Below are 25,697 nucleotides of genomic sequence, written 5' to 3' on the forward strand. Positions count from 1 at the left end.
TAGGTATGTCAAGAACAGAAGGTTGGTTAGGGCAAGTTTAGGGCCAGTTATAGATGGCAGAGGGAAGTTATGTGTGGAACCGGAGGAGATTGGTGAAGCATTGAACCAATATTTCTCTTCGGTGTTCACGCAAGGGGACATGAATATAGCTGAGGAGGACACTGGGTTGCAAGGGAGTAGAATAGACAGTATTACAGTTGATAAGGAGGATGTGCAGGATATTCTGGAGGGTCTGAAAATAGATAAATCCCCTGGTCCGGATGGGATTTATCCAAGGATTCTCTGGGAGGCAAGAGAAGTGATTGCAGAGCCTCTGGCTCTGATCTTCAGGTCGTCGTTGGCCTCTGGTATAGTACCAGAAGATTGGAGGTTAGCGAATGTTGTCCCATTGTTTAAGAAGGGGAACAGAGACTTCCCCGGGAATTATAGACCGGTGAGTCTCACTTCTGTTGTCGGCAAGATGTTGGAAAAAATTATAAGGGATAGGATTTATAGTTATTTGGAGAGTAATGAATTGATAGGTGATAGTCAGCATGGTTTTGTGGCAGGTAGGTCGTGCCTTACTAACCTTATTGAGTTTTTTGAGAAAGTGACCAAGGAGGTGGATGGGGGCAAGGCAGTGGACGTGGTATATATGGATTTTAGTAAGGCGTTTGATAAGGTTCACCATGGTAGGCTTCTGCAGAAAATGCAGATGTATGGGATTGGGGGTGATCTAGGAAATTGGATCAGGAATTGGCTAGCGGATAGGAAACAGAGGGTGGTGGTTGATAGTAAATATTCATCATGGAGTGCGGTTACAAGTGGTGTACCTCAAGGATCTGTTTTGGGGCCACTGCTGTTTGTAATATTTATTAATGATCTGGATGAGGGTATAGTTGGGTGGATTAGCAAATTTGCTGATGACACCAAAGTCGGTGGTGTGGTAGACAGTGAGGAAGGGTGTCGTAGTTTGCAGGAAGACTTAGACAGGTTGCAAAGTTGGGCCGAGAGGTGGCGGATGGAGTTTAATGCGGAGAAGTGTGAGGTAATTCACTTTGGTAGGAATAACAGATGTGTTGAGTATAGGGCTAACGGGAGGACTTTGAATAGTGTGGAGGAGCAGAGGGATCTAGGTGTATGTGTGCATAGATCCCTGAAAGTTGGGAATCAAGTAGATAAGGTTGTTAAGAAGGCATATGGTGTCTTGGCGTTTATTGGTAGGGGGATTGAATTTAGGAGTCGTAGCGTTATGTTGCAACTGTACACAACTCTGGTGCGGCCGCACTTGGAGTACTGTGTGCACTTCTGGTCCCCACATTACAGGAAGGATGTGGAGGCTTTGGAGAGGGTGCAGAGGAGGTTTACCAGGATGTTGCCTGGTATGGAGGGGAGATCCTATGAGGAGAGGCTGAGGGATTTGGGATTGTTTTCGCTGGAAAGGCGGCGGCTAAGAGGGGATCTTATTGAAACATATAAGATGATTAGAGGTTTAGATAGGGTGGATAGTGATAGCCTTTTTCCTCTGATGGAGAAATCCAGCACGAGGGGGCATGGCTTTAAATTGAGGGGGGGTAGTTATAGAACCGATGTCAGGGGTAGGTTCTTTACCCAGAGGGTGGTGAGGGATTGGAATGCCCTGCCAGCATCAGTAGTAAATGCGCCTAGTTTGGGGGCGTTTAAGAGATCCGTAGATAGGTTCATGGACGAAAAGAAATTGGTTTAGGTTGGAGGGTCACAGTTTTTTTTTTAACTGGTCGGTGCAACATCGTGGGCCGAAGGGCCTGTTCTGCGCTGTAATGTTCTATGTTCTATGATTCTATTGTCACCTTCGAGAATCGAAACTGAGAATTCCCTCAAAAGGTCGTTCCAACTTAGATGGCATCAACTATGGCCCACTTTGCAGGATTTCAATCACATTCCCAAAGATTCCATTCCCCTGGATTCCCAAGTATGCACTCAAGCACCAATTCACTAGCACAACGTCAGCTCTTTGGCCACGCCATGTAGAACATGACCACTCCAAAGGAGTACCTTTGCCCCAGTGGTCTGCAGCACAGAATCACCAACCTCCAACTGCCTTCTTGGATCTGCACGGCTTCTTCTAAGCCCCGTTCAATTACTAGGCCTTCTCCGAATCCTTTTCTCTTAAAGTCTGTTGACTGCGGCCCTTTTCCTGTTTGAAGCCTGTTTCTTTGCTCCTCTCTTTTTTACGCTGACCTGGGATTTCCTTTTGGGGCCTCTCCCTTTGGGACCTCTCCTTGTCCCCTTTTCCTGTCCCCTGCCTGGGACAGCAGTCTTCCGTGGCACTCTGTTCCCAGTCTGAGCATACAAAAGCTGCAAAATCTGTTGGGAGTTGATATTCCTGACCTCTGCTTTCAGCAAGGTAAGTATAGCTTTCCTAACAGGATAAAACATTGAAAATTCAATTAATTTTTTACGTTGTCCACATTCACTTTGTTAGTTCAGCTCTGTGCGACTCATCTTCCATTGCTGGCGGAAATAAGGAAAAGTTTTTAAAAAGGATGTAACAGAATCTTAAAACTAAAACTTCTCCACGGCATTTTCTGAATACATGGAGATGGTTCGGCACCTTACCTAACCAATGGTACACTGCTTGTCAGGTCCACATATGCATTTTAACTGCTTGGCTGATCTCAGGCAGAAACAGCTGTGTTTACTCAAAACTTCACACCTCTGAATACTAAAATAAAATTGCTATTTCAATATTGTAGCGAAAAGACTAATTAAACAGTTGCATCAGTAAATAAAACGCTCCCCTTTGTTTAGAACACCCGTGGCCACTCAGTACACGCTAGCAAAGAAATCAAGGAGGATTCTTTGATCACATGTGCCAAGAAAAGCAAAAGACAAGACAAAGGGGAAGATATTCATGACATAAATCTCAGCAAATAGGCTGTTTGACTCTTTAGAAGTAAATAAGATCAGTGAGACAGAGAGCAGAAATTGAGAGAAATGTGTGAATTGACATCATACTCTGTAAATCCTATTAAAATTGGTGCTGATTTGACAAAAGCCTCTTAAATGTCATAACTGCCATCACATATAATGGAAAAGTTGTGTTCTTTTTTTACTCCATTCTTAAGGTTACAAAGCCAATGCGCAGAGTTGAATGTGTGAGCCCTTAATCCATCTCATTGCTTGTTCCGAAAACCAATTCAAATTTAATCTAATTCATGGTCCCACAGCAGAGACATACAAGATCCAAAGTTGACGAGAAAAGGCATTGCACCTGATCTTGGGCTTGATTGGATGCTTGACTTAGCCAAAAGGTTGAGAAGCGCACACCTGCCAGATGATCATAATTTCACCCCTGTTGTGTTCTCATCATAGGGACCACTCCAATTTTTATAATCAGAATACTATCTCAATGGAAACAAATTAAAACATGCTACCGTGCAAAGGGACCTGGGGGTCCTTGTGCATGAGACGCAAAAGCCCAGTCTGCAGGTACAACAGGTGATCAAGAAGGCAAATGGGATGTTGGCCTACATTGCGAGGGGGATAGAATATAAAAGCAGGGATGTCTTGATGCACCTGTACAGGGCATTGGTGAGGCCGCAGCTGGAATACTGTGTGCAGTATTGGTCCCCTTATATGAGGAAGGATATATTGGCATTGGAGGGAGTGCAGAGAAGGTTCACCAGGTTGATACCGGAGATGAGGGGTTTGGATTATGAGGAGAGGCTGAGGAGATTGGGTTTGTACTCGTTGGAGTTTAGAAGGATGAGGGGGGATCTTATGGAGACTTATAAGATAATGCGGGGTCTGGATAGGGTGGAGGCGGAGAGATTCTTTCCACTTAGTAAGGAAGTTAAAACTAGAGGACACAGCCTCAAAATAAAGGGGGGTCGGTTTAAGACAGAGTTGAGGAGGAACTTCTTCTCCCAGAGGGTGGTGAATCTCTGGAATTCTCTGCCCACTGAGGTGGTGGAGGCTACCTCGCTGAATATGTTTAAAGCGCGGATGGATGGATTCCTGATCGGTAAGGGAATTAAGGGTTATGGGGATCAGGCGGGTAAGTGGTACTGATCCACGTCAGATCAGCCATGATCTTATTGAATGGCGGGGCAGGCTCGAGGGGCTAGATGGCCTACTCCTGCTCCTATTTCTTAAGTTCTTATGTTCTTATTTCAGTACTATTTAAATTGCTCCAAGTTGATGATTTTTTTGTGCAATTATGGAGTCAAATTTTGATGGCTATTTTATTCATCACTTCCTACCAAATAGTAAGTTAACGAACACATGCAATAAATAAAAAGGAATGTTGGCCTTGACCTGGAGGCAATGTGGAATAGAAAGGAGTCAAAGTTATACTTGTGTCAGACTCTGGTTAAACCTATCTGTGGTACCTATCATCAGTTCTGGGCACCACTCCTTAGAAAGGATATATTGACTTTAGAACAGATAAGAGCACATATTCACCAAAATGATGGGCGGCACGATGGCACAGTGGTTAGCACTGCTGCCTCACAGCGCCAGGGACCCGGATCCAATTCCGGCTGGGGTCACTGTCTGTGTGGAGTTTGCACATTTTCCCCGTGTCTGCATGGGTTTCCTTCAGGTGCTCCAGTTTCCTCCCACAGACTGAAAGACGTGCTAGTTAGGTGCATTAGCCTGAATAGGCGCCAGAGTGTGGCGACTAGGAGAATTTCACAGTAACTTCATTGCAGTGTTAATGTAAGCCTTACTTGTGACTAATAATAAACTTTTTTTTAACTTGATGCCAGGCCTATAAAAGGTTTAAATTGTCGGGAAGAGTTACACAGAATTTAATGCCCTCCCGTGATGTGTTTGGTGGCAGAGATTCCCTGCTGTCTTCCCTGAATGGCCTTCCTACCCTGCTGCCAGTTTATTTTTTACTTATTCATGAGACATGGGTGTTGCTGGCTGAGCTAGCATTTATTGCCCATCCCTGAGGGCATTTAAGAGTCAACCACATTGCTGTGGGTCTGGAGTCACATGTAGGGCAGACTACAAAAAGACAACAGATTTCCTTCCCTCTTGAACATTTGAGAACCAGATGGGTTTTTATGACAATCAACAGTGGTTTCATGGTCATTATTAGACTTTTAATTCCAGATTTTTTTATTGAATTCAAATTTCACCATCTGCCATAGTAGGATTCAAACCTGAGTCTCCAGAGCATTATCCTGGGTCTCAGGATTACCAGTCCAATGACAATACCCCTGTGCCACCACCTTCATAAATTGAAATGTGATGTTTTAAGAGTTTCACCAGAAGAAAGACATTTGATATCCACTCTTTTTATGTGTATTCATTAATCCCAGGAACATTCCAGCTCCTGATTGATATGTATTTTAAACAAGAAGCAATGGAGAGAAAACAGGGCTTTAATTTTGTGGTGGGGCAATCTCCCCTCTCAGGTGGCCATTAGAGATCCCACAGCACTATTGAAAAAGAGCAGGAGAGTTCTCTGCAGTTTCCTGGCTAATATTTATCCCTTGGCATTGCTAAAACAAATAGTCAGGTCACTATCACATTGATCTGATAAATAAATAAATCATATCTTTTGCACGATGATATTATTTGCTGAGACTAAAGTATCTAACCTGTATTTGAAGGCCAAGGAACAACCACTATTTCCCAGATCTTCACCATTTGAAGTATGAGATTGAAGATGGCACAACGCCCAATGGAAGAGCAGTTCGGTTTGGATATGATCCACAGGAGTTCCTGCACTTCAGCTGGAGAGGCTATGCACAGATGTCAACAGTGCAAGTATGTGATCAAAGCTTCTGATGAAATGGGTGCCTAACCCTCTCAGATTTACTGGAAAAAGCTTCATACTCAATCTTACAGAATCTGTAGTTTCACAATGCAACTGTTTGCCCATTTAAAGAGATTAAAGAGCATTAAGTTTGAAACAAGAATTGTGAACATAGATGGGGCGAGCCGGGATAATCGCACGAGAGCCAAGAAATCAGGACCGTGCCCGATTTCTCGGCTCTCACAATTTTACTGGCACGGGATTTCCAGCGTGATCAGCCTTTTGCCCATTTCCAGCGTGAGGCTGAATATATTATGTAAATTTATTTTAATCCTCATTTCCATGTGATTAGCGAGCTCAGGATCCAATCGTCCGGGCTCACTTGCCTTTGTGGCCTTGCTGGGAGAGGTTCTGTCCAGCGAGGAAAACACCTGGTCCCACAAACGGGAAACAGTCGTGTTGCTCTCGCTGGTAGAACCAGAGGCAATTGAGCCCCCCCCCCCAAGGAGGTTGAGGGCAAGGAGTGGGGTGTCCCTTGGGCAGTGCCAGCCTGGCACCTTAGCAGTGCCAGCCTGATCTGTTAGCAATGCCCAATGGGGCCTGAAGGAAGTGGGGCCTATGGGGGTGGGGCCTGAAAGGAGCAGTGCCAAGCCCAAAGGGTCCGATCAAAGGGGGCTGCTGATGCTCTGCAGCTGTGATCAGTGGGGCAGGGAGGGGGGACTCACTGCCGTTCTGCAGACAATCGGTGGGTGGGGGTGTGATCATTCTGGGGGAGAAGCGGGGGCGATATTTGCAGGTGGTATAGGGCTTGGCTGCGGGCCCCTACCATAGCTGGAGGGAGGAGTCCTTTGAGGCTGGCTGCAGCAGCAGAGGCCTGACAGATGTCTCTCTCTTTCTCTCTCTCTGTCAGGCCTCTGCTGTTGCAAGTACACGTGCAGTCACAGACATCTGCACATGCGCAATAGCTCCCTCTGCTGCTGGAGCAAGCTAGCTGGCAAATTAAACCCTGCCCTCTAGTGGCTGGAAATGGTCTGGCTCATTTTTTCATGCATAAGATTGGGAGTGAAGACTTGCCCAGAAAACAGATCTGAAACACTTCCATTTTCACGCTAGCTGGACACTGAAGTTTTTCTTGTAAAATTCCACTCTTCTTTTGTGTTAGATGACAATTAGACTGAAAAAAATAAAGTACTGACATGCTCTGAGTGGGAGGGACTTTAGAGGTATGTTTTGCATGATATACTGGTTGGATAAATGTGTGTCGGTCTTATTCCCATTACAGTAGCAAAATTCCGTTTTTTTAGAAATGTAACTGGTGCAGTTTTCATACAGTCTTGCAAATATGCAAAATTGAGCATAATTACATCCCACAGTCAAGAATTGTAAATCTGATCACAATGCGACTTCCCAAACATTTACCCTGTTTGGGGTCATAAAGTGGATTAGTTGTTCTTTTATGGCAGGTTGAGTGTAGCTATATTCCACTCTTCTCCAGGCAGTTTGTTTTTAAATTATATTGGTAAGAATTTTTCAGACAGTTGTTTCCTGCCCCATCACTTGAGAGTCAACAGGAAATGCATTCCAGCTGATCACAGCAACCCCACAGCCAATGCTCTGAGGAGCATTCATTGGCCCCAGTCAGGATTTCACCCCTTGCTCTAGAAGAAGCCCTGCCTCAGAGAAATGCTGGCCAATCTGATTGGATGGCAAATATGTATCGCCGCAGCGCCTGCAGCAGCAATGGCTAGGATTGGACTATCAGATTTGAAAGCTCAGAGTCCAGGACCAAGTAAGTGCAGGTGGTTTCAGGGAGGGGAGTGACACCCGGAAGTGCGTCGATCATGGCCAATCCCCCTAACCTGCACAACTTTCGACTGTGGGAGGAAACTGAAACACCTGGAGGAAACTCATACAGACACGGGGAGAAACTGAACAGACAGTCACCCAGGGCTGGAATTGAACCCAGGTCCCTGGCACTGTGACACAGCAGTGCTAGCCACTATGACACCATATAACCCCAGGAGTTTTGATGGGCCAGAAAAGAAAAGAGTGAGCATTTGTGGGGAGCAGATCTTGAGGGGATCATGTCTGATATGGGATGGGGTGTGTCCTTGAGGGAGACACCCCTCCTTTCCTGTTAGAGACAAGAGCAGGGTGATCCGCTCGTTTCTCCCCTGCCCTTGATTTAGTCCCACCAGCCAAAATTGAGGCTGAGTGGGATTGGCCACTGTTAGAGCCTGAATTGGGGTGAAGGTTGGCAGACCTTCCTGGGCTTTGCCGTCCTTAAGAAATCTGCGGATAGGTTGAGGCAGGAAGGAGGTTAATGGGAAAGCCACCTGTGAAATCTTACAGGCTCCCTCCATCTGCAAACTCCCCCAGTGAACTGTAAAGTTCTGCCCATGATGTTTTATGATATCTTTACTGAAGGCCTTTGTTAAAAATGATGATTGTCGGTCCTAACTTGGCTAATGTGCTGTACTTGTTCTTAAAAGCAACCTTTCTGTCAATGCCTCTGATAGCCCATTGCTCTTTCTCTTTCTGTTGGCCTTTATGGCAAAGGGGATGAAAGGGTTTTGCTACAACTTCGGGGAGACAATGACCTCGTGGTATTATCGCTAGACTATTAATCCAGAAACTCACCTAATGTTCTGGGGACCGGGGTTCGAATCCCACCATGGAAGATGGTAAAATTTGAATTCAATTTAAAAAAAACTGGAATTAAGAATCTACTGGTTACCATGGAGGCAGTTCAAAGAAGTTCATGGGATTGATTCCTGGGATGAACGGGTTGTCTTATAGAGAAAGGTCAAGCAGGTTAGGCCTTTATTCACTGAAGTTTAAAAGCATGAGAGGTGACGATATTGAAATATGAATCTGAGGAAACTTGGCAGAGAATGTGCACATGGCAGAACTGGGGCCTTGTTTCAGAATATGGAACTACCCATTTAAGACATAGAAGAAGAGAAATTTCTTCTCAAAGTTCATGAATCTTTGAAATTCTCTATCCCAGAGAGATGTGGAGACCGAGTCATTAAATATATTCAAAGCTGAGATAGATTTTTGAACTATGGGAAGTCAAGAGTTATGGGGAACAACAGGAAAGTATAGTTGAGATCAAGATCAGATCAGCCAGGACTTTATGGCAGCTTGAGGGGACCATACAGTCTACTCCTGTTCCTTTTCTTCCTATAGAACTTCCATTTATGCTTGTTTTGCCTGCATAAGAGTGCTTTTTCAATTCAAGTTAGTATCCCAGTTTGCCATTGTCATTCGGGGGAAATTATTGATCCATGACTTTTAATACCCTTAAATAACAAATATCTATAAATCCCTACCTCAACTGCTTTTTGGAGAGAGTTGTAGTAAATGCATTAATTGGCGACCACCAATTAGCTAACAAACAACAACAGGTTTATTACTATTTACAATTATATACAGAATGCTGCAATCAATAGGTTCATTCTCAGCCCGATGATCAATCTGGCTGCAAAAGCCCACGCTTTTCCCCAAGGATCCCCACGCTTGTTTCCCATTGGGCAATCGGGTCATCTTACCCTTCCAGTGTACACCCCTTAAAGGGGCCAACTACTACAAGCGTTTTCTAAATTTCCAATACTTTTTGCGTGCAGAAATGCTTCCTGACATCAGCCCTGAATGGTGTTTAGTACCAGAATGAGTTCTGTTATATGTTGTAAAGCAAATTCCCAGTCAGACTCAATGAGAGTATAGCTATAACCATTATAAGTAAGATCTTTGCAGGTATATTATGAGAATTCAACCTTTTCACACTATAAAGAGCTCAGTAATTTTAAGTTGTAAGCAATCTTCTAATTAAAGTGGAGTAATCCTGTGCAATATTATAATTTAGGGATTGAATTGAGCTTGCTGTGTGTCTTTTTTTGCCCAACTTCTCTGCTGCTAACATACTACAGTTCGGGGTTACCAGTGCAGAAAACACCATTGCTTGCTTTATGGCGTGCGAGTGCTACTTAGTGTGATTCTTCTGCTATGGTGGAGTTTGGGTTTTCCTCATGCTCCTTTGACTGCTTTTTTCTTCCCAGCCAGAGGTGATCATGTCTATCACTGTGACTTCTCCTAATCTGTTTCGCATAATCTTCCGGTACAAGAACCGTACCCCAAAGCCTGTTAGAGGAAGGATCTCAATCACTGAGGAAGTAAATGTTGATTCTTGCTGTAACTGTAAGTGGCTTTCATTTCTGCACCATCTTTCCAAAATCTTAACATACCAACTTACTACCCTTATTTATCTCTGTGAGGTGATTCCCTTTGACTTTGAAGGATCTCCCTCTAACTGGCTGGTCTTCATTCTGCATGTGCTCCCTCAACTAGCACTGCTGCTAACTCTGCTTTTAGATCTCCCTTCCAGTCATGTTCATTAACTTCACTTTTACAGAATAACGTGAGGGTAACAGTGCATGTGGAGAATAGAAACCACAATTTGTTCCGCATCGCCTTCAGATATATTAACCCAGGATTTACTACTGTGTACGGCCATGTAACAGTTTATCGAGCACAACCAAGCACAGGTAAGGCTGAACAGTATAGATGGTCCAAAAACTTAACCAGCCTGAAGGATTGCCATTTTACGGTAAGTAATAAAATTATTTATTTAAATCCTTTTGGATTTTACCTAACAGTGAATGCTGCATTTGCATGGGTAACATATATAGAGTTGCCAATTCTGTATTCCTGGAGGTTTTGTTACATCACAGCCCACTTCTGACTATGACTCCATGCTCCTACCATGCACATTCTCCTCGTGTCTGCGTGGGTTTCCTCCGGGTGCTCCGGTTTCCTCCCACAGTCCAAAGATGTGCGGGTTAGGTTGATTGGCCAGGTTAAAAATTGCCCCTTAGAGTCCTGGGATCCGTAGGTTAGAGGGATTAGCGGGTAAATATGTGGGGGTAGGGCCTGGGTGGGATTGTGGTCGGTGCAGACTCGATGGGCCGAATGGCCTCCTTCTGCACTGTAGGGTTTCTATTCTATGAATACCATGGGGTTGCCCAACACATCCATCCATATGGTTCACCACCTTCCCACAGCCAACCGGCAAGAGGATAGGCTGATCATTATTTGATCGGATTCTTGACTGTCAGTCAAGCAACCTTTTCTCCCATCTCCAGTAATTTTGTAACTAAAAACCAAAAGTGTCCAAAGAAATTTCTTTGAAGAAATTCAAGCTCTCTCTTGGACTCAGCCTCTTTGGCTTGGTCTTCAGCTTGGTCTCGCTGGCTCTCAGCCTCACTTGGCCTCACCAAGAGGCTCCAAGACTATCTAGAGGGTTGGCAACCTGAGTAACATAATAAACTGTGATAACTTCAGCCTGTGTCTTGGAGTAGCTGCAATTGCATTCAACCGTTAACTGTACATACAGGTTCCACTGTTAGCTAGCAAACCCTACTGGCTTGGAACTTCCTTGAGAACACCATTACAACAAAATCTACAATAATGTCTGCCAACAGGAATTGCTGCCTAAGATCCTGCGGGAAAACAAATGTAAATTCTGCAGTATAGGGCAGCACGTTGGCACAGTGGTTAGCACTGCTGCCTCACAGCGCCAGGGACTCGGGTACGATTCCCAGCTTGGGTCACTGTCTGTGTGGAGTCTGCACGTTCTCCCCGTGTCTGCATGGGTTTCCTCCGGGTCCTCTAGTTTCCTCCCACAGTCCGAAAGACGTGCTGGTTAGATGGATTGGCCATGCTAAATTCTCCCTCAGTGTACCCGAACAGGCGCTGGAGTGTGGCGACAAGGGGATTTTCACAGTAACTTCATTGCAGTGTTAATGTAAGCCTACTTGTGACACTAATAAATAAACTTAAACTTAATTGTCTAATATTCCAATTCCTGCTTTCTAATTGGCTGGGTCATAAGTTCAAATTAATAGTTGGTTGTTGTCATGTCCCAACAAAATGGATCAAAAACTATATGCTAACATATTTAACTCTTTAAAAGAAATCATGGGATGCCACTGGCAAGGCCAGCATTTATTACCCATTCCTCATTGCCTTTTGGAAGGTGGTAATGAGTTACTTTGAGTAAACTGAGTGGCTCACTAGGCCATTTCAGGACATTTAAAGGTTAACCACTTTGCTGTAGATCTGGAGTCACATGTAGGCCAAAAGAGGTAAGGATCGCAGATTTCCTTCCTTAAAGGATGCCAGAAAACCAGACAGCTTTTTACAATCCGATGGCTTCTTGGACACCATGAAGCTTTTATTTTAATCTGATTTTTATTTAATTAGTAATTGAATTTAAATTCCCCACATACCCGTGGTGAGATTTGAATCATACCTCTGAATTGTCAGGCCTCTGGATTGCTCGTCCAGTAACATTACTCCCCTTGCTATTTTGATATCTGCCTCCCCAAATCACATAATAAATGCCTACCCAAATCAGCATATCACATAAACATAAAGAATTCAGGGATCCTACAAACTCTACAGTTGTGCTTTAGTCATTCTTAAAATTAAGCTATGCATTTTGGATGAAAAATGAGGAGAAGCACGATAAACTAAATGGCGACAAGGAGGTTCAAGGACAGAGAAACCTCAGGGTTCACATACATACATCTTTAAAGGTAGCAGGGTAAGTTGATAAAGCTGTTAGCAAAACATGTGGGACCCTTTATTAATGAGAGTTGGCTCAGTAATCCTGAGATCTGATTGAACATCCATCGTAAATGCTATTAACACCTGGGAGAGTCAGGGCTAGTTTAGAGTTGCCATCTTCTGATGTAGGCCCAATGTGGGAACAGAGACAGGTGGGTGCTGAAACTGAAAAGGTTAGAAGACTGCCTCTGTTCATTTGGACATCGGCTCAGTTCTGTGAATGACTGTTAGGCTCCTAGGCCCTCACCCCTCACTTACTTATCCCCCATACCTTTCCATTCCCCTCATCCAGTATCCACTATGCACAGAAACCAGGAGCCCTATAATAACACAGGGAAATCTCTGAAACGCTTATGACATTAAAAAAAATCATCTATTCATACTCCGTTGAAAAAATTGCCCCCTTAGAAACTCATAAAACTGTTAAACACACACGCAGCCACTGACATTTGCCTTAAAATCAAACTTGCCTCTCAAATGTTCATTAATTTGTCAAATAAACAAAGAGCCACTTAAAAAGCTTGCAAAATATTTTCTCCTGCAATTGAACAAAGCACACAGTCCCCTTCTCAGCTGTATCGAAAGCCCCAGCTGAGCTAATTCCACTAGGTGGATTTAAGGTTTAGAACTCAGCCATGCATTCATAATAGGATTACATTGACAACTAATTAAACAAACCCTACAGACCTCAATACTTTGAAGTTGTCTAACTAGATGGCTAAACATCTACTCCTTTTTTCTTTTAAAGGTTCACCAAGATGGAATTTAAATCAAAGAAGTCTGGCATCTGTTCAGTTTGTTCCAAAAGCTCAACAGATGTCTGGACTTTGTGAAAATCAAAGCATAAGACCATACGAGCAGAATTAGGCCACTCGGCCCATCGAGTCTGCTCCACCATTCAATCATGGCTAATATTTTTCTCATCCCCATTCATAGAAATTATAGAAACCCTATAGTGCAGAAGGAGGCCATTCGGCCCATCGAGTCTGCACCGACCACAATCCCACCCAGGCCCTATCCCCACATATTTACCCGCTAATCCCTCTAACCTACGCATCCCAGGACTCTAAGGGGCAATTTTTAACCTGGCCAATCAACCCAACCCGCACATCTTTGGACTGTGGGAGGAAACCGGAGCACCCGGAGGAAACCCACGCAGACACGAGGAGAATGTGCAAACTCCACACAGACAGTGACCCAAGCTGGGAATCGAACCCGGGACTCTGGAGCTGTGAAGCAGCAGTGCTAACCACTGTGCTACCGTGCCGCCCTGTGCAAACTCCACACAGACAGTGACCCGAGCCAGGAATCGAACCCAAACATTCTCCTGCCTTTTCCCCAAAACCCCTGATCCCTTATTAATCAAGAACCCATCTATCTCTGTCTTGAAGACACTCAATGACCTGGCCTCCACAGCCTTCTGCGGCAAAGAGTTCCACAGGTTCACCACTCTCTGGCTGAAGAATGGTGTCTAGACTAAGTCAGATTCCCAATACTGTTGAAAGCACTTTTATCCCACTTACCCATTGCTAGCTCACTTAGCCTTTTAAGGAGGGAATACTATGAACAATCACTGAATTAAAGCCATGCTTAAATCATCATATGCCATTACATTCTGACGTTGGAAATTGGTAAGAGCTTTTAAACTTACCAGTCAAAAGGTTCCCGATTCCACAACAGGCTTCACGCAAGGTTCATGAACTAACTGACTGGATACATTTCACGTAACTTTCATAAACCTACTGGCTTTGCTGAAGGTTTCAATCTCTGGGAAATTCACAATTTAGGGCAAACATTTAGAATACTGTACCCGTGTCACTGAGTGTGTGTCAGGCTGCAACCCACCACCTGTCCCATGCTGATCAAAAGGACAGCGAGTGAGAATTGCTTGGAAAATTTTAAATTTAAGTTCCCCTACCTCCATTTTAGGCTGCCTGACCTGACCAACATTGGGTAGGCAAAATCCGGTCCATTGAGTACTAGTGCAAGAAATTTATAGTGAATCTTTATAAATCACAAGTTAAGTCTCAGCTAAGTACTGCGTCCAATTCTGGGCACTGCACTTCAGCTACCTTGGCTTAAATTCTGCATCTCTATCTGCAACAACCTATAGTCCAAAATTTGTGAATGATCCAGTCTTTTCATTTTGTTCCTAGTGTTGTCCCAGGCAAAAGAAATTATCTTTCCTCGTAGTAAAAAGCCATCTTTTGTTACGGTTGCGAGAAGTAACTATGGTGACCCTTTCCCGCTCACACCCGGGACTTGGATTGTCAATATTGAGGCAGATGGAGTGCTCTTGGTGAGAACAATATATATTATATCATGGCTTGGTAAAATTCTTATTTGTAACTCTTAAAATTGATTGAACATCTGTCGGGATGAAAGTAAACTTTCTCATCAGATTCAGTCTTTGAGTTGATTGTCTAATCCATCAATGTATGTTTAAATCTGCACATTAGGATTATCTGATCCTGCTGCCCAGTGATTATTATGAAGCTCCGATTCTGCAGCTACAGGTGACCGATCCCTGCACTTCCGCTGCTAACCCTGAACAGCTGGGAAAAAAGTAAGCAAAACACAGATAGAAAATTTCTGTAGATTTTAGAGTTGAAGAACATAGAAAAGCTACAGCACAAACAGGCCCTTCGGCCCACAAGTTGCGCCGAACATGTCCCTACCTACTAGGCTTACCTCTAACCCTCTATCTTACTAACTTCCATGAACTTACCCAAAAGTCTCTTAAAAGACCCTATCGAATCCGCCTCCACCACCACTACCGGCAGCTGATTCCACGCACCCACCACCCTCTGAGTGAAAAACTTACCCCTAACATCTCCTCTGGACCTACTCCCCAGCACCCTAAACCTGTGACCTCTCGTGACAACCATTTCAGCCCTGGGTAAAAACCTCTGAGAATCCACTCTATCAATACCTCTCAACATCTTATACACCTCTATCAGGTCACCTCTCATCCTTCGCCTCTCCAAGGAGGATAGACCCAGCTCTCTCAACCTATCCTCATAAGGCATGCCGCCTAATCCAGGCAACATCCTTGTAAATCTCCTCTGCACCCTTTCTATGGCTTCCACATCCTTTCTGTAATGAGATGTCAAGAACAGGACACATTTGGGAGTGAAATGCTAACTCTCTGTTTTGTGAGTGAAAACCCTTCATTGGTTCAGGAGCACAGAAGTGATGAGCGACCAATCAGATCCCTTTCACATCCCTGCCCGCCACCCTGCCCAAGAAAATTAAAGCCAGAATTCCCCGGCGTTTGCTGACCTACCTTGGCTTCAGTTTTAAATTCTCATCCTTGTTTTCAAATCTTTCCATGCCCTCGCACCGTGCCTAACTCTGTAATCTCTTTGAGCCCCACAACTCTTTGAGATATGTGGTCCCCCTATTCTGGGCTCTTGAGCATCCCCAATTTTAAAATTAGTGGCCCTGTCTTCAGCTGTCCCAAACTCTGAAATTTCCTCCATAAACCTCTCTACCTCCCTCTCCATCTTTAAGAACCTGAGGTCCCATTGTTGTGGGTCTGGAATCACATGTAGGCCAGACCAGGTAATGATGGCAGATTTCCTCCCCTAAAGGACATTAGTGAACCAGATGGGTTTTTCCAACAATCAACAATAAAGAACAAAGAACAAAGAACAGTACAGCACAGGAAACAGGCCCTTCGGCCCTCCAAGCCTGTGCCGCACCTTGGTCCAACTAGACCAATCGTTTGTATCCCTCCATTCCCAGGCTGCTCATGTGACTATCCAGGTAAGTCTTAAACGATGTCAGCGTGCCTGCCTCCACCACCCTACTTGGCAGCGCATTCCAGGCCCCCACCACCCTCTGTGTAAGAAACGTCCCTCTGATGTCTGAGTTATACTTCGCCCCTCTCAGCTTGAGCCCGTGACCCCTCGTGATCGTCACCTCCGACCTGGGAAAAAGCTTCCCACTGTTCACCCTATCTATACCCTTCATAATCTTGTATACCTCTAATAGATCTCCCCTCATTCTCCGTCTTTCCAAGGAGAACAACCCCAGTCTACCCAATCTCTCCTCATAGCTAAGACCCTCCATACCAGGCAACATCCTGGTAAACCTTCTCTGCACTCTCTCCAATGCCTCCACGTCCTTCTGGTAGTGTGGTGACCAGAACTGGACGCAGTACTCCAAATGTGGCCTAACCAGCGTTCTATACAGCTGCATCACCAGACTCCAGCTTTTATACTCTATACCCCGTCCTATAAAGGCAAGCATACCATATGCCTTCTTCACCACCTTCTCCACCTGTGTTGCCACCTTCAAGGATTTGTGGACTTGCACACCTAGGTCCCTCTGTGTTTCTATACTCCTGATGACTCTGCCATTTATTGTATAACTCCTCCCTACATTATTTCTTCCAAAATGCATCACTTCGCATTTATCCGGATTAAACTCCATCTGCCACCTCTCCGCCCAATTTTCCAGCCTATCTATATCCTGCTGTATTGCCCGACAATGCTCTTCGCTATCCGCAATTCCAGCCATCTTCGTGTCATCCGCAAACTTGCTGATTACACCAGTTACACCTTCTTCCAAATCATTTATATATATCACAAATAGCAGAGGTCCCAGTACAGAGCCCTGCGGAACACCACTGGTCACAGACCTCCAGCCGGAAAAAGACCGTTTCATGATCATCATTAGATTTTTAATTCCAGATTTTTGTTGAATTCAAATTTCACCATCTGCTGTGGTGGCATTCGAACCTGGTGTCTGGATTAACACTACGCCACTACACTTCAAATTCACGTATATTGGACAATTATGAGGAGCAGATAAAGAACTGACTGAATATGAACAAGTCCAGAAAGAGATAGGATGACGAGTAGAGGTCATATTTTTTGACAAGACCAAGAACCATAAAACAGGCTAGAAACAGTGCACCTAGACTAGACCAGGTGCTAGCTTTGAGAGGTTAAGAACAAAGAGCAAAGAAAATTACAGCAGAGAAACAGGCCCCTTGGCCCTCCAAACCTGCACCGACCATGCTGCCTGTCTGAACTAAAACTCCCTACCCTTCCCGGGACCATATCCTCTATTCCCATCCTATTCACGTTTTTGTCAAGACGCCCCTTAAAAGTCACTATCGTATCTGCTTCCACTACCTCCCCAGAACTGAATACAATGATGAAACTTGCCCCCCCACTGCCACTTGAACACTTATCTGCCTTTGTTACCCAGAACCCGATGCAGCGCTTCTCCATACCTTGTTGGGCTTTCTACATATTGATACTCTCCTGAATACATTTCAAGAAATCCACCCCCTCTCAGCCCTTTAAACTATGACTATCCCAATTTATGTTGGGGAAGTTAAAATCCCCAAGTATAATTACCCGATTATTACTCTTACATACCTCAGTGAACTGTCTACATTTCTGCTTCTCTTTTTCCTGCTGACTCTTTGGGGCCTATAATACATTCCCAGCAATGTAGCTGGCCCCTTTATATTCCTAGGTTCTACCCACATAGCCTTATTTTGAGATCCTTCCAAGATATCAGGAGTGATCTCACTAAAAAGGTTCTGAGTGCTGAACGAACCTACCCCAGATTACCAAGGGAGACAAGAGAAAAAATTGCTGGGCCTCTAACAGAAATCCTTGTTTCCTCATTGGCCAGAGGTGAGGTCCCAGAGGATTGGAGGATAGCCAATATTGTCCCATTTTTTAAGAAGGTTCGCAAGGATAACCCAGGTAATTATAGGCCAGTGAGCTTGATGTCAGTGATAGCGAAATTGTTAGGATAGGATCTCATACACATTTGGAACTGAATGGTCTTATTAGCAACAGACAGCATGGGTTTTGTACGAGGGAGGTCACATCTCACTAATTTAATTGAGTGTTTTGAGGAGATGACAAAAATGATTGACGAGGGAAGGGCTGTGGATGTTGTCTACATGAACTTTAGTAAAGCATTTGACAAGGTCCCTCATGGCAAGCTGATGAAAAAGGTTAAATCACACAGGATCAGGGGTGAAGTAGCTAGATGGATCCAGAACTGGCTGGGCCGTGGAAGACAAGGGTAGCGGTAGAAGGGTGTTTTTCTGAATGGAGATCTGTAACTAGTGGTGTTCCACAGGGATCAGTGCTGGGACCTTTGCTGTTTGTAATATATATAAATGACTTGGAAGAAAACGTAGCTGGTCTGATTAGCAAGTTTGCGGATGATACTAAGATTGCTGGAGTTGCGGATAGTGATGAAGATTGTCAAAGAATACAGCAGGATATAGATAGGCTGGAAAATTGGGCAGAGAATTGGCAGATGGAAGTTAATCCAGACAAATACAAGGAGATGCATTTCGGTAGATCCAATTCAGGTGGGAGCTATAAAAGAAATGGCAGAACCATCAGGAGCATAGACACACGGAGAAATCTGAGAGGACAGGTCCACAGATCCTTAAAAGTAGCAGCACAGGTGGAAAAAGTGGTGAAGAAAGCATATGGCATGCTTGTCTTCATCAGACGGGGGCATCGAGTATAAAAGTTGACAAATGATGTTACAGTTATACGTTTGGAACACTGTGTCCAATTCTGGTCACCACACTACCAGAAGGACGTGGAGGCTTTGGAGGGAGTACAGAAAAGGTTTACTAGGATGTTGCCTGGTATGGAAGGTATTAGCTATGAGGTGAGATTGAATAAACTGGGATTGTTCTCCCTGGAAAGACGGAGGCTGAGGGGCGACCTGATAGAAGTTTATAAAGTTTATGAGGGGCATAGATAAGGTGAACAGTTGGAAGCTTTTTCCCAGGGCAGAAATGACAATTACATAGGGGGCACAAGTTCAAGGTAAGGGGGAAGGTTTCAGTAGAGATGTGCAGAGATCCCAGCACTGATCCCTGTGAAACACCACTAGTTACAGACCTCCATTCAGAAAAACACCCTTCCACCGCTACCCTGTCTTCTATGGCCAAGCCATTTCTGAAATCACCTAACTAGTTCACCCCTGATCCCATGAGATTTAATCTTTTGCACCAGCCTGCCATGAGGGATCTTGTTGAATGCTTTGTTAAGTTCATGTAGACAACACCCTTCTCGCGTCAATCATTTTTATCACCTCCTCAAAAAACTCAATTAAATTAGTGAGACATGACCTCCTATGTACAAAACCATGTTGTCTGTCACTAATAAGACCATTCAGTTCCAAATGCGTATAGATCCTATTCCTAAGAATCTTCTCCAACAATTTCACTATCACTGACTGGTCTATAATTACTCGGGTTATCCTTGCTGCCCTTCTTAAATAATGGGACAACATTGGCTATCCTCCAATCCTCTGGGACCTCACCAATGGCCAACGAGGAAACAAAGATTTCTGTTAGAGGCCCAGCAATTTTATCTCTTGTCTCCCTCAGTAATCTGGGATAGATGCCATCTGGCCCTGGGGATTTGTCAACTTTAATGCTTTTTAATACACCTGACACTTCCTCCCGGTAATGATGACTTGCTCTAAAGGGTTTACATAACCCATCAATCAACGTGTCCCTCTCCTTTGTGAATACCGATGCAAAGTACTCATTAAGGGTCTTACCCACTTCCTTTGGTGCTACACATAATTTCCCTCCTTTGTCCTTAAGTGGACCAACTCTTTCTCTCGCTACTCTCTTGTTTCTAATATATATGTATAAAATCCCTTGGTATTCTCCTTAATCCTGTCTGCCAAGGACACTTTGTGACCCCTTTTTGCCCTCCTAACTCCCTGTTTGAGCTCTTTTGTACTTTCCCTGTATTCTTCAAGTGCTTCATCTATTTTTAGTTGCCGAGACCTCATGTATTTTTTCTTTTTGACTAGACTTGCAATTTCTCTGGTCACCCATGGTTCCTGAATCCTGCCTTTCCTGTCCTTCCTTTTCACAGGCACATGCCTGTCCTGCACTCCGATCAACTGCTCCTTAAAAGATTCCCACATGCCAAATGTGGATTTACTCTCAAACAGTCTCTCCCAAACAACAACCTCCAAATCCTGCCTAATTTGGTTGTAGTTAGCCTTCCCCCAATTTAGCACCTTAACCCTCGAACAACACTCGTCCTTTTCCATCAGTATCCAAAAGCTTACAGAATTGTGGTCACTATTAGTGTGTCTGAACAGTGTGTCTGAACAGTGTGAGTGTGAACATTGTGTGAGTGTGAACATTGTGTGAGTGTGAACATTGTGTGAGTGTGAACATTGTATGAGTGTGAACATATTGTGAGAGTGAACATTGTGCGTGCTGTGAGTGTGAACTTTGTGAGTGTAAATATTTCAGTGTGAACATTGTTCGAACAATTCAGCTCAAAATAAATCACCATTTTCTTGGCATATTTTTCTCAAGTAATTTCAAATTGGCTTTTGCATACTAATCTCGATCCACCCCGCATCAGGCAGGAAATTTCACATCCAACCACTTTGTTACCTTTTGTTCCGATGCCAATTGCCTTGACCCTTTAGAGACAGATTATCTTTATTTGTTTAACTTGTTAAAAATGCCTTTGTCGAATTGCTTTATCTCCAATGTTATGGCTGATACAAAAGAGGATTTGGTACAGGTTTGTATCCTTCAACACAAGGCTCTGCACCCAATTTCAATCCCACTGTTACACATCAAATAACAGCCTGCTCCACAACATTGGGCAGCCCCATCCTTCCGACATCGAGCGGGCGGGGCAGTGGTGGTGGGCCTCCCTCTGTTGGCACCCCGGCCGCGTGTCACGTGGGGACCCCCCCAAGCGCTGTCATCGCGCCTGTTTGCCTGACTTGCATTTGGCGCTGTTGGAGCTCTTGTGCGCTGGTGAGAACCAGGCATGGTTGGCACTGAGTGCTCCTGCCCTTGGGGTGCCCACCCAGCAAGCCTATCGGTAGGGTTGTACCTGTGGGCTGCAGAGGCAGCTGGGTTCGGGCATTTTTGAGCAGGGAACGGCTGGCCGGCGGTCGGGTGGGGCCCCCCTCTGTCATACCCCGGCTGCCTTATTCTCATTGCAGGAACACCAGGCACAAGGTTTCTCCCAAAGGTGCCTGGTGTCGCTGTGATGAAAATGTAGAGGGATGGTGAAGATGGGAAAGTGCCACGTGGAGGCGGTGACATCGCCCCATCTTTGTCTTGCGGGGGGAGGGATGAGGGTAGATGGTCACGCTTGGAATGTTTCCTAACCCTTGGTAGAAAAGCCCGGGAGCCGGCTTCTTGCGCCCCTTGACCCGCAGTGCAAGCGTCATGCCAGGTGGACGAAGAAAAGGGGGAAGGAAGGCGTCGGCTTGGCTGGGCCTTTATGTCAGTGTTGTTTAAAGAGAGAAAAAGGGGCGGGGTGTGACGGGGAGGGGACCTTTTCCGATCGCTTGTTCGCCGCTCCCTGGCCGGGAGTGCCCGCACCCTGCTGGCTCCCACGGGTGGGATCCTAGCGTGGGCTTGGTCTGTGGGGCACCTTAGGGTGGTTGCTCACCGTGCCTGGGCTAGGCCTCAGTGGCATTGCGTCTGCCGGCAGCCAACAGCTGCACCGGCTCCGAGCGGGTGGCAGGCACGGTGGCAGCGTGGGGGGGGCGGGGGGGGGGGTCGCTACGTGACTACGTGGACCGGGCTGCCCTCAGAGGGAGGCCCGCCCCCACTGTCCATCTCAGCATGGTGAGGGAAGAATGTGGCTGCCGTCAGGCGTCAGCAACACGTGTGTCACTCGATAATCTGCTGCCGGCTAGTGCAGGCGCAGACGGGATAGGTTTACATCCAAGTTAAGTTGATTGATTGCTGTAAGGCATCTTGCATTAGTAATTCAGGATTCGATCGAGTGTAATTAACTGTACGGTTAGTAAAGCACATCTTTTTGATTTGTTTCAGGAGACCAGCCTGTTCCAACCAACTCGATAGGACCAGAACTAGGAGATCCCCTCAAACCAATGCAGTACATCACATTTGTATTTAATTGTTGCGTTGCCTTTTCTTTTATTCTTCACCTTGGCCCTGTGTGCCTGAAGACGAAGTCTAAAAGAAAAATTAAATCTGTAATCGCGTTAATAATATGATCATAATCTATCCACACCACATTCATATCCCATATTTATTTAAATAGAGATTTCCAAGGCACAGGGTTGCTAAATTAAGAAAGAGAGGGTCTAGAATTTCTTAATATTGTGCCAGGGATTAATTAGATGCCGTATTTTAAACCTACGTCAGGTGTAAAGTAAATCAAAGCAGAGTAAATTCCCACATATGTTGGGTTTATTTCTTAGAGAGTGGTTAGTGTTTGGAATTCTACACCCCAGAGAGATAAGGAGTAAGAGGGGAGAGATACAAAAGTGTCCAGAGGGGCAGTTTTTTCACACAGAGGGTGGTGAGTGTCTGGAACAAGCTGCCACAGGCAGTAGTAGAGGCGGGTACAATTTTGTCTTTTAAAAAGCATTTAGATAGTTACATGGGTAAGATGGGTATAGAGGGATATGGGCCAAATGCGGGCAATTGTGACTAGCTTAGGGGTTTTTAAAAAAAAGGGCGGCATGGACAAGTTGGGCTGAAGGGCCTGTTTCTGGGCTGTAAACCTCTATGGCTCTATGACTATTCGCCACATCGTGGGATTATGAGCCTAGGGTTCCTCGGTCTCTGGATTAGCAGCTCAGCAACAATACTACTTTGCCACCACCTCCCCATCTATTTTATCTCACCCTATGAACTTTTCCCTCATATATTTAACTCGCTACTTGGTCTTATATACATATCCTCATGGCCCCAATTTTTCGGTCTCTTAGAAGTGAATGTATCTTCTGGATCCAAATTCTGTGAAACTCTTTCATAATTTTAAATAAATATTACCTGGTCGCTTTTCAATCGTTTTTTTTCTAGAGAAAACAGGCCCAAATGGTTCAGTCTTTCCAGACACTTATAAGTCTTTGTTCTGTTATCATACTGTAATTTTTTCCACTGTCCTTTTTGAAATATGGAGACAAGAGCTATATACAAAACTCTAAGTGTGATTGGTCTACCAAGGTTCTGTTTAACACAATCTCTGCCAGTCAGTTGACTTAACTCTAAATTACCCTCAACAGCTGCTTGTTGTACAAGTACCTGCCTTTGGATATCTTCCCATCTGCTGGAGCTGATGATAGCATGTACACTGTGGATGGAAAACAACAACCTTTCACTCAAATATCAAGCTACCGCACAAAGATGGCTGATCTCACTGGCAGACAGGTACCAAAGAATATCGATCAAACTTTATATTTGGCTTATAGGGATTTTTTTTTAAAATCAGGCACTTAGAAATTAGTAAATGTATTTTGCTAATTTCATAATAATAAATTTCCTTTATACTGTTTAAAAAGTGAAATTAATGATACAAAGGCTGGGAATTTCACATGTCGAGTTTCACCCGTGGTGTTCCTTTCACACACAGCTGAATCTGCTAGAATTTCATAAATAATTCTCATGGAGGATTGATTTGTGACACCTCCAGTGGAATCTCATGCTAAACAAGAGTTCTGTGCTGGCAGGTGGTTGGAAATTAAAATGTAGCCTTCAAAGTAGGCTGCACGTTATAGCAACAGCAGGCTGGGGGGAATATCTGGTAAGTCTAGCTCGGGGAATTAACTGTCCGGTTCCTCTATTGGGTGGCTCATGTATCCTTTTGACTCACGTCTGAATAATGACTTCCATTCAAGCAGCTGGTATAGACAGGTGATGGCAGGACAAGTGGACTGCAAGAACCATAGTGTGTTGCTGAAGATGCAATATTACATGATTCTTAGGGTAGGAGAGCAGTGCGTGAGGATGATCCAATTTCCCATTAGATACCCAGGGAAAGAAAGAGCCTGCATTTCTGCCGCAGCCTCAGGCAGTCCCAAAGTGCCTCACAGGAAATGAACTATCTTTTGAAGCATAATCATAGTTGTAATGGTGGAAGCAGTGCACACAGCAATCTCCCACAAACTGCATTGTGATAATGACTGGTTGGTCTGCTTTAGTAATGTTGGTTGAAGGTTGGTCCAGGACATCAGGGACAATTCCCCTGCTTTTCTCCGAAATAATGGCATCTACCTGAAAGGAGCTGTCTGTGGCTTCAGAGTTGTTGGGCCTAAAGTTCACAGCTGAAAAGGGACAGAAGGAACATCGCACCTTTGATTTAATTTGATTTATTATTGTCACATTGAGATATGGTGAAAAGTATTGTTTCTTGCGTGCTATACAGACAAAGTATACCGTTCATAGAGAAAGAAAGGAGAGGGTGCAGCATATAGTGTTACAGTCACAGCTAGAAAGATCAACTTAATATAAGATAGGTCCATTCAAAAGTCTGACGGCATCAGGGAAGAAGCTGTTCTTGAGTCGGTCAGTATGAACCTCAGACTTTTGTATCCTTTTCCCGACGGAAGAAGGTGGAATGTCTGGGGTGCGTAAGGTCCTTGATTATGCTGGCTGCTTTGCTGAGGCCGCGGGAAGTGTAGACAGAGTCAAGGGATGGGAGGCTGGTTTGTGTGATGGACTGGACTTCATTCACAACCCTGGATAAGAATGGTTCGATCAAGCAGACGCAGCATGGATTCATGAGAGGAAAGTCGTGTTTGACGAACTTACTGGATTTTTATGAAGATGTGACTAGTGCGGTTGATGGAGGGGAACCGGTAGATGTGGTGCTTTTGGATTTCCAAAAGGCATTTGATAAGGTGCCTCACAAAAGGTTGCTGCAGAAGATTGGGGCACACAGAGTTGGGGGTAGGGTGTTAGCGTGGATTGAGGATTGGCTATCCAACAGGAAGCAGAGAGTTGGAATAAATGGGTGCTTTTCTGGTTGGCAGATGGTGACTAGTGGCGTGCCGCAGGGATTGGTACTGGGGCCTCAACTGTTTACTATTTACATAGATGATCTGGAGGAGGGGACTGAGTGTAGGGTAACAAAGTTTGCTGACGACACGAAGATAAGTGGGAAAGTGAATTGCGTGGAGGAAGCGGAAGGTCTGCAGAGAGATTTGAATAGGCTGAGTGAGTGGGCGAGGATCTGGCAGATGGAGCATAATGTTGGCAAATGTGAGGTTATTCACTTTGGAAGAAATTATAGCAAATTGGATTATTATTTAAATTGAAAAAAATTACAACATGCTACTGTGCAAAGGGACCTGGGGGTCCTTGTGCATGAAGTCGCAAAAACTCAGTCTGCAAGTACAACAGGTGATCAAGAAGGCAAATGGGATGTTGGCATTTATCGCGAGGGGGATAGAATATAAAAGCAGAGAAGTCTTGCTGCATCTGTACAGGGCATTGGTGAGGCCGCAGCTGGAATAGTGTGTGCAGTTTTGGTCCCCTTACTTGCAAAAGGATATATTGGCCTTGGAGGGAGTGCAGAGAAGG

The 25,697-nt window shown here is 44.7% G+C and overlaps 1 protein-coding gene across 1 annotated transcript in view; it reads left to right on the top strand.

The window, feature by feature from the left end:
* The window catches only part of lama3 (laminin, alpha 3), a 458,111-nt gene that overhangs the window by 221,588 nt on the left and 210,826 nt on the right, over positions 1-25,697 (top strand). The window contains exons 21-25 of the mRNA XM_078215598.1: positions 5,586-5,742; positions 9,793-9,931; positions 14,518-14,660; positions 14,821-14,927; positions 23,402-23,546. Of these exons, the coding sequence (XP_078071724.1) occupies positions 5,586-5,742; positions 9,793-9,931; positions 14,518-14,660; positions 14,821-14,927; positions 23,402-23,546 (691 nt within the window). The remainder of the gene's footprint in view (positions 1-5,585; positions 5,743-9,792; positions 9,932-14,517; positions 14,661-14,820; positions 14,928-23,401; positions 23,547-25,697) is intronic.

The sequence above is a fragment of the Mustelus asterias genome, chromosome 7 (genome assembly GCF_964213995.1).
Source record: "Mustelus asterias chromosome 7, sMusAst1.hap1.1, whole genome shotgun sequence".
Classification (NCBI taxonomy): Eukaryota; Metazoa; Chordata; class Chondrichthyes; order Carcharhiniformes; family Triakidae; genus Mustelus; species Mustelus asterias.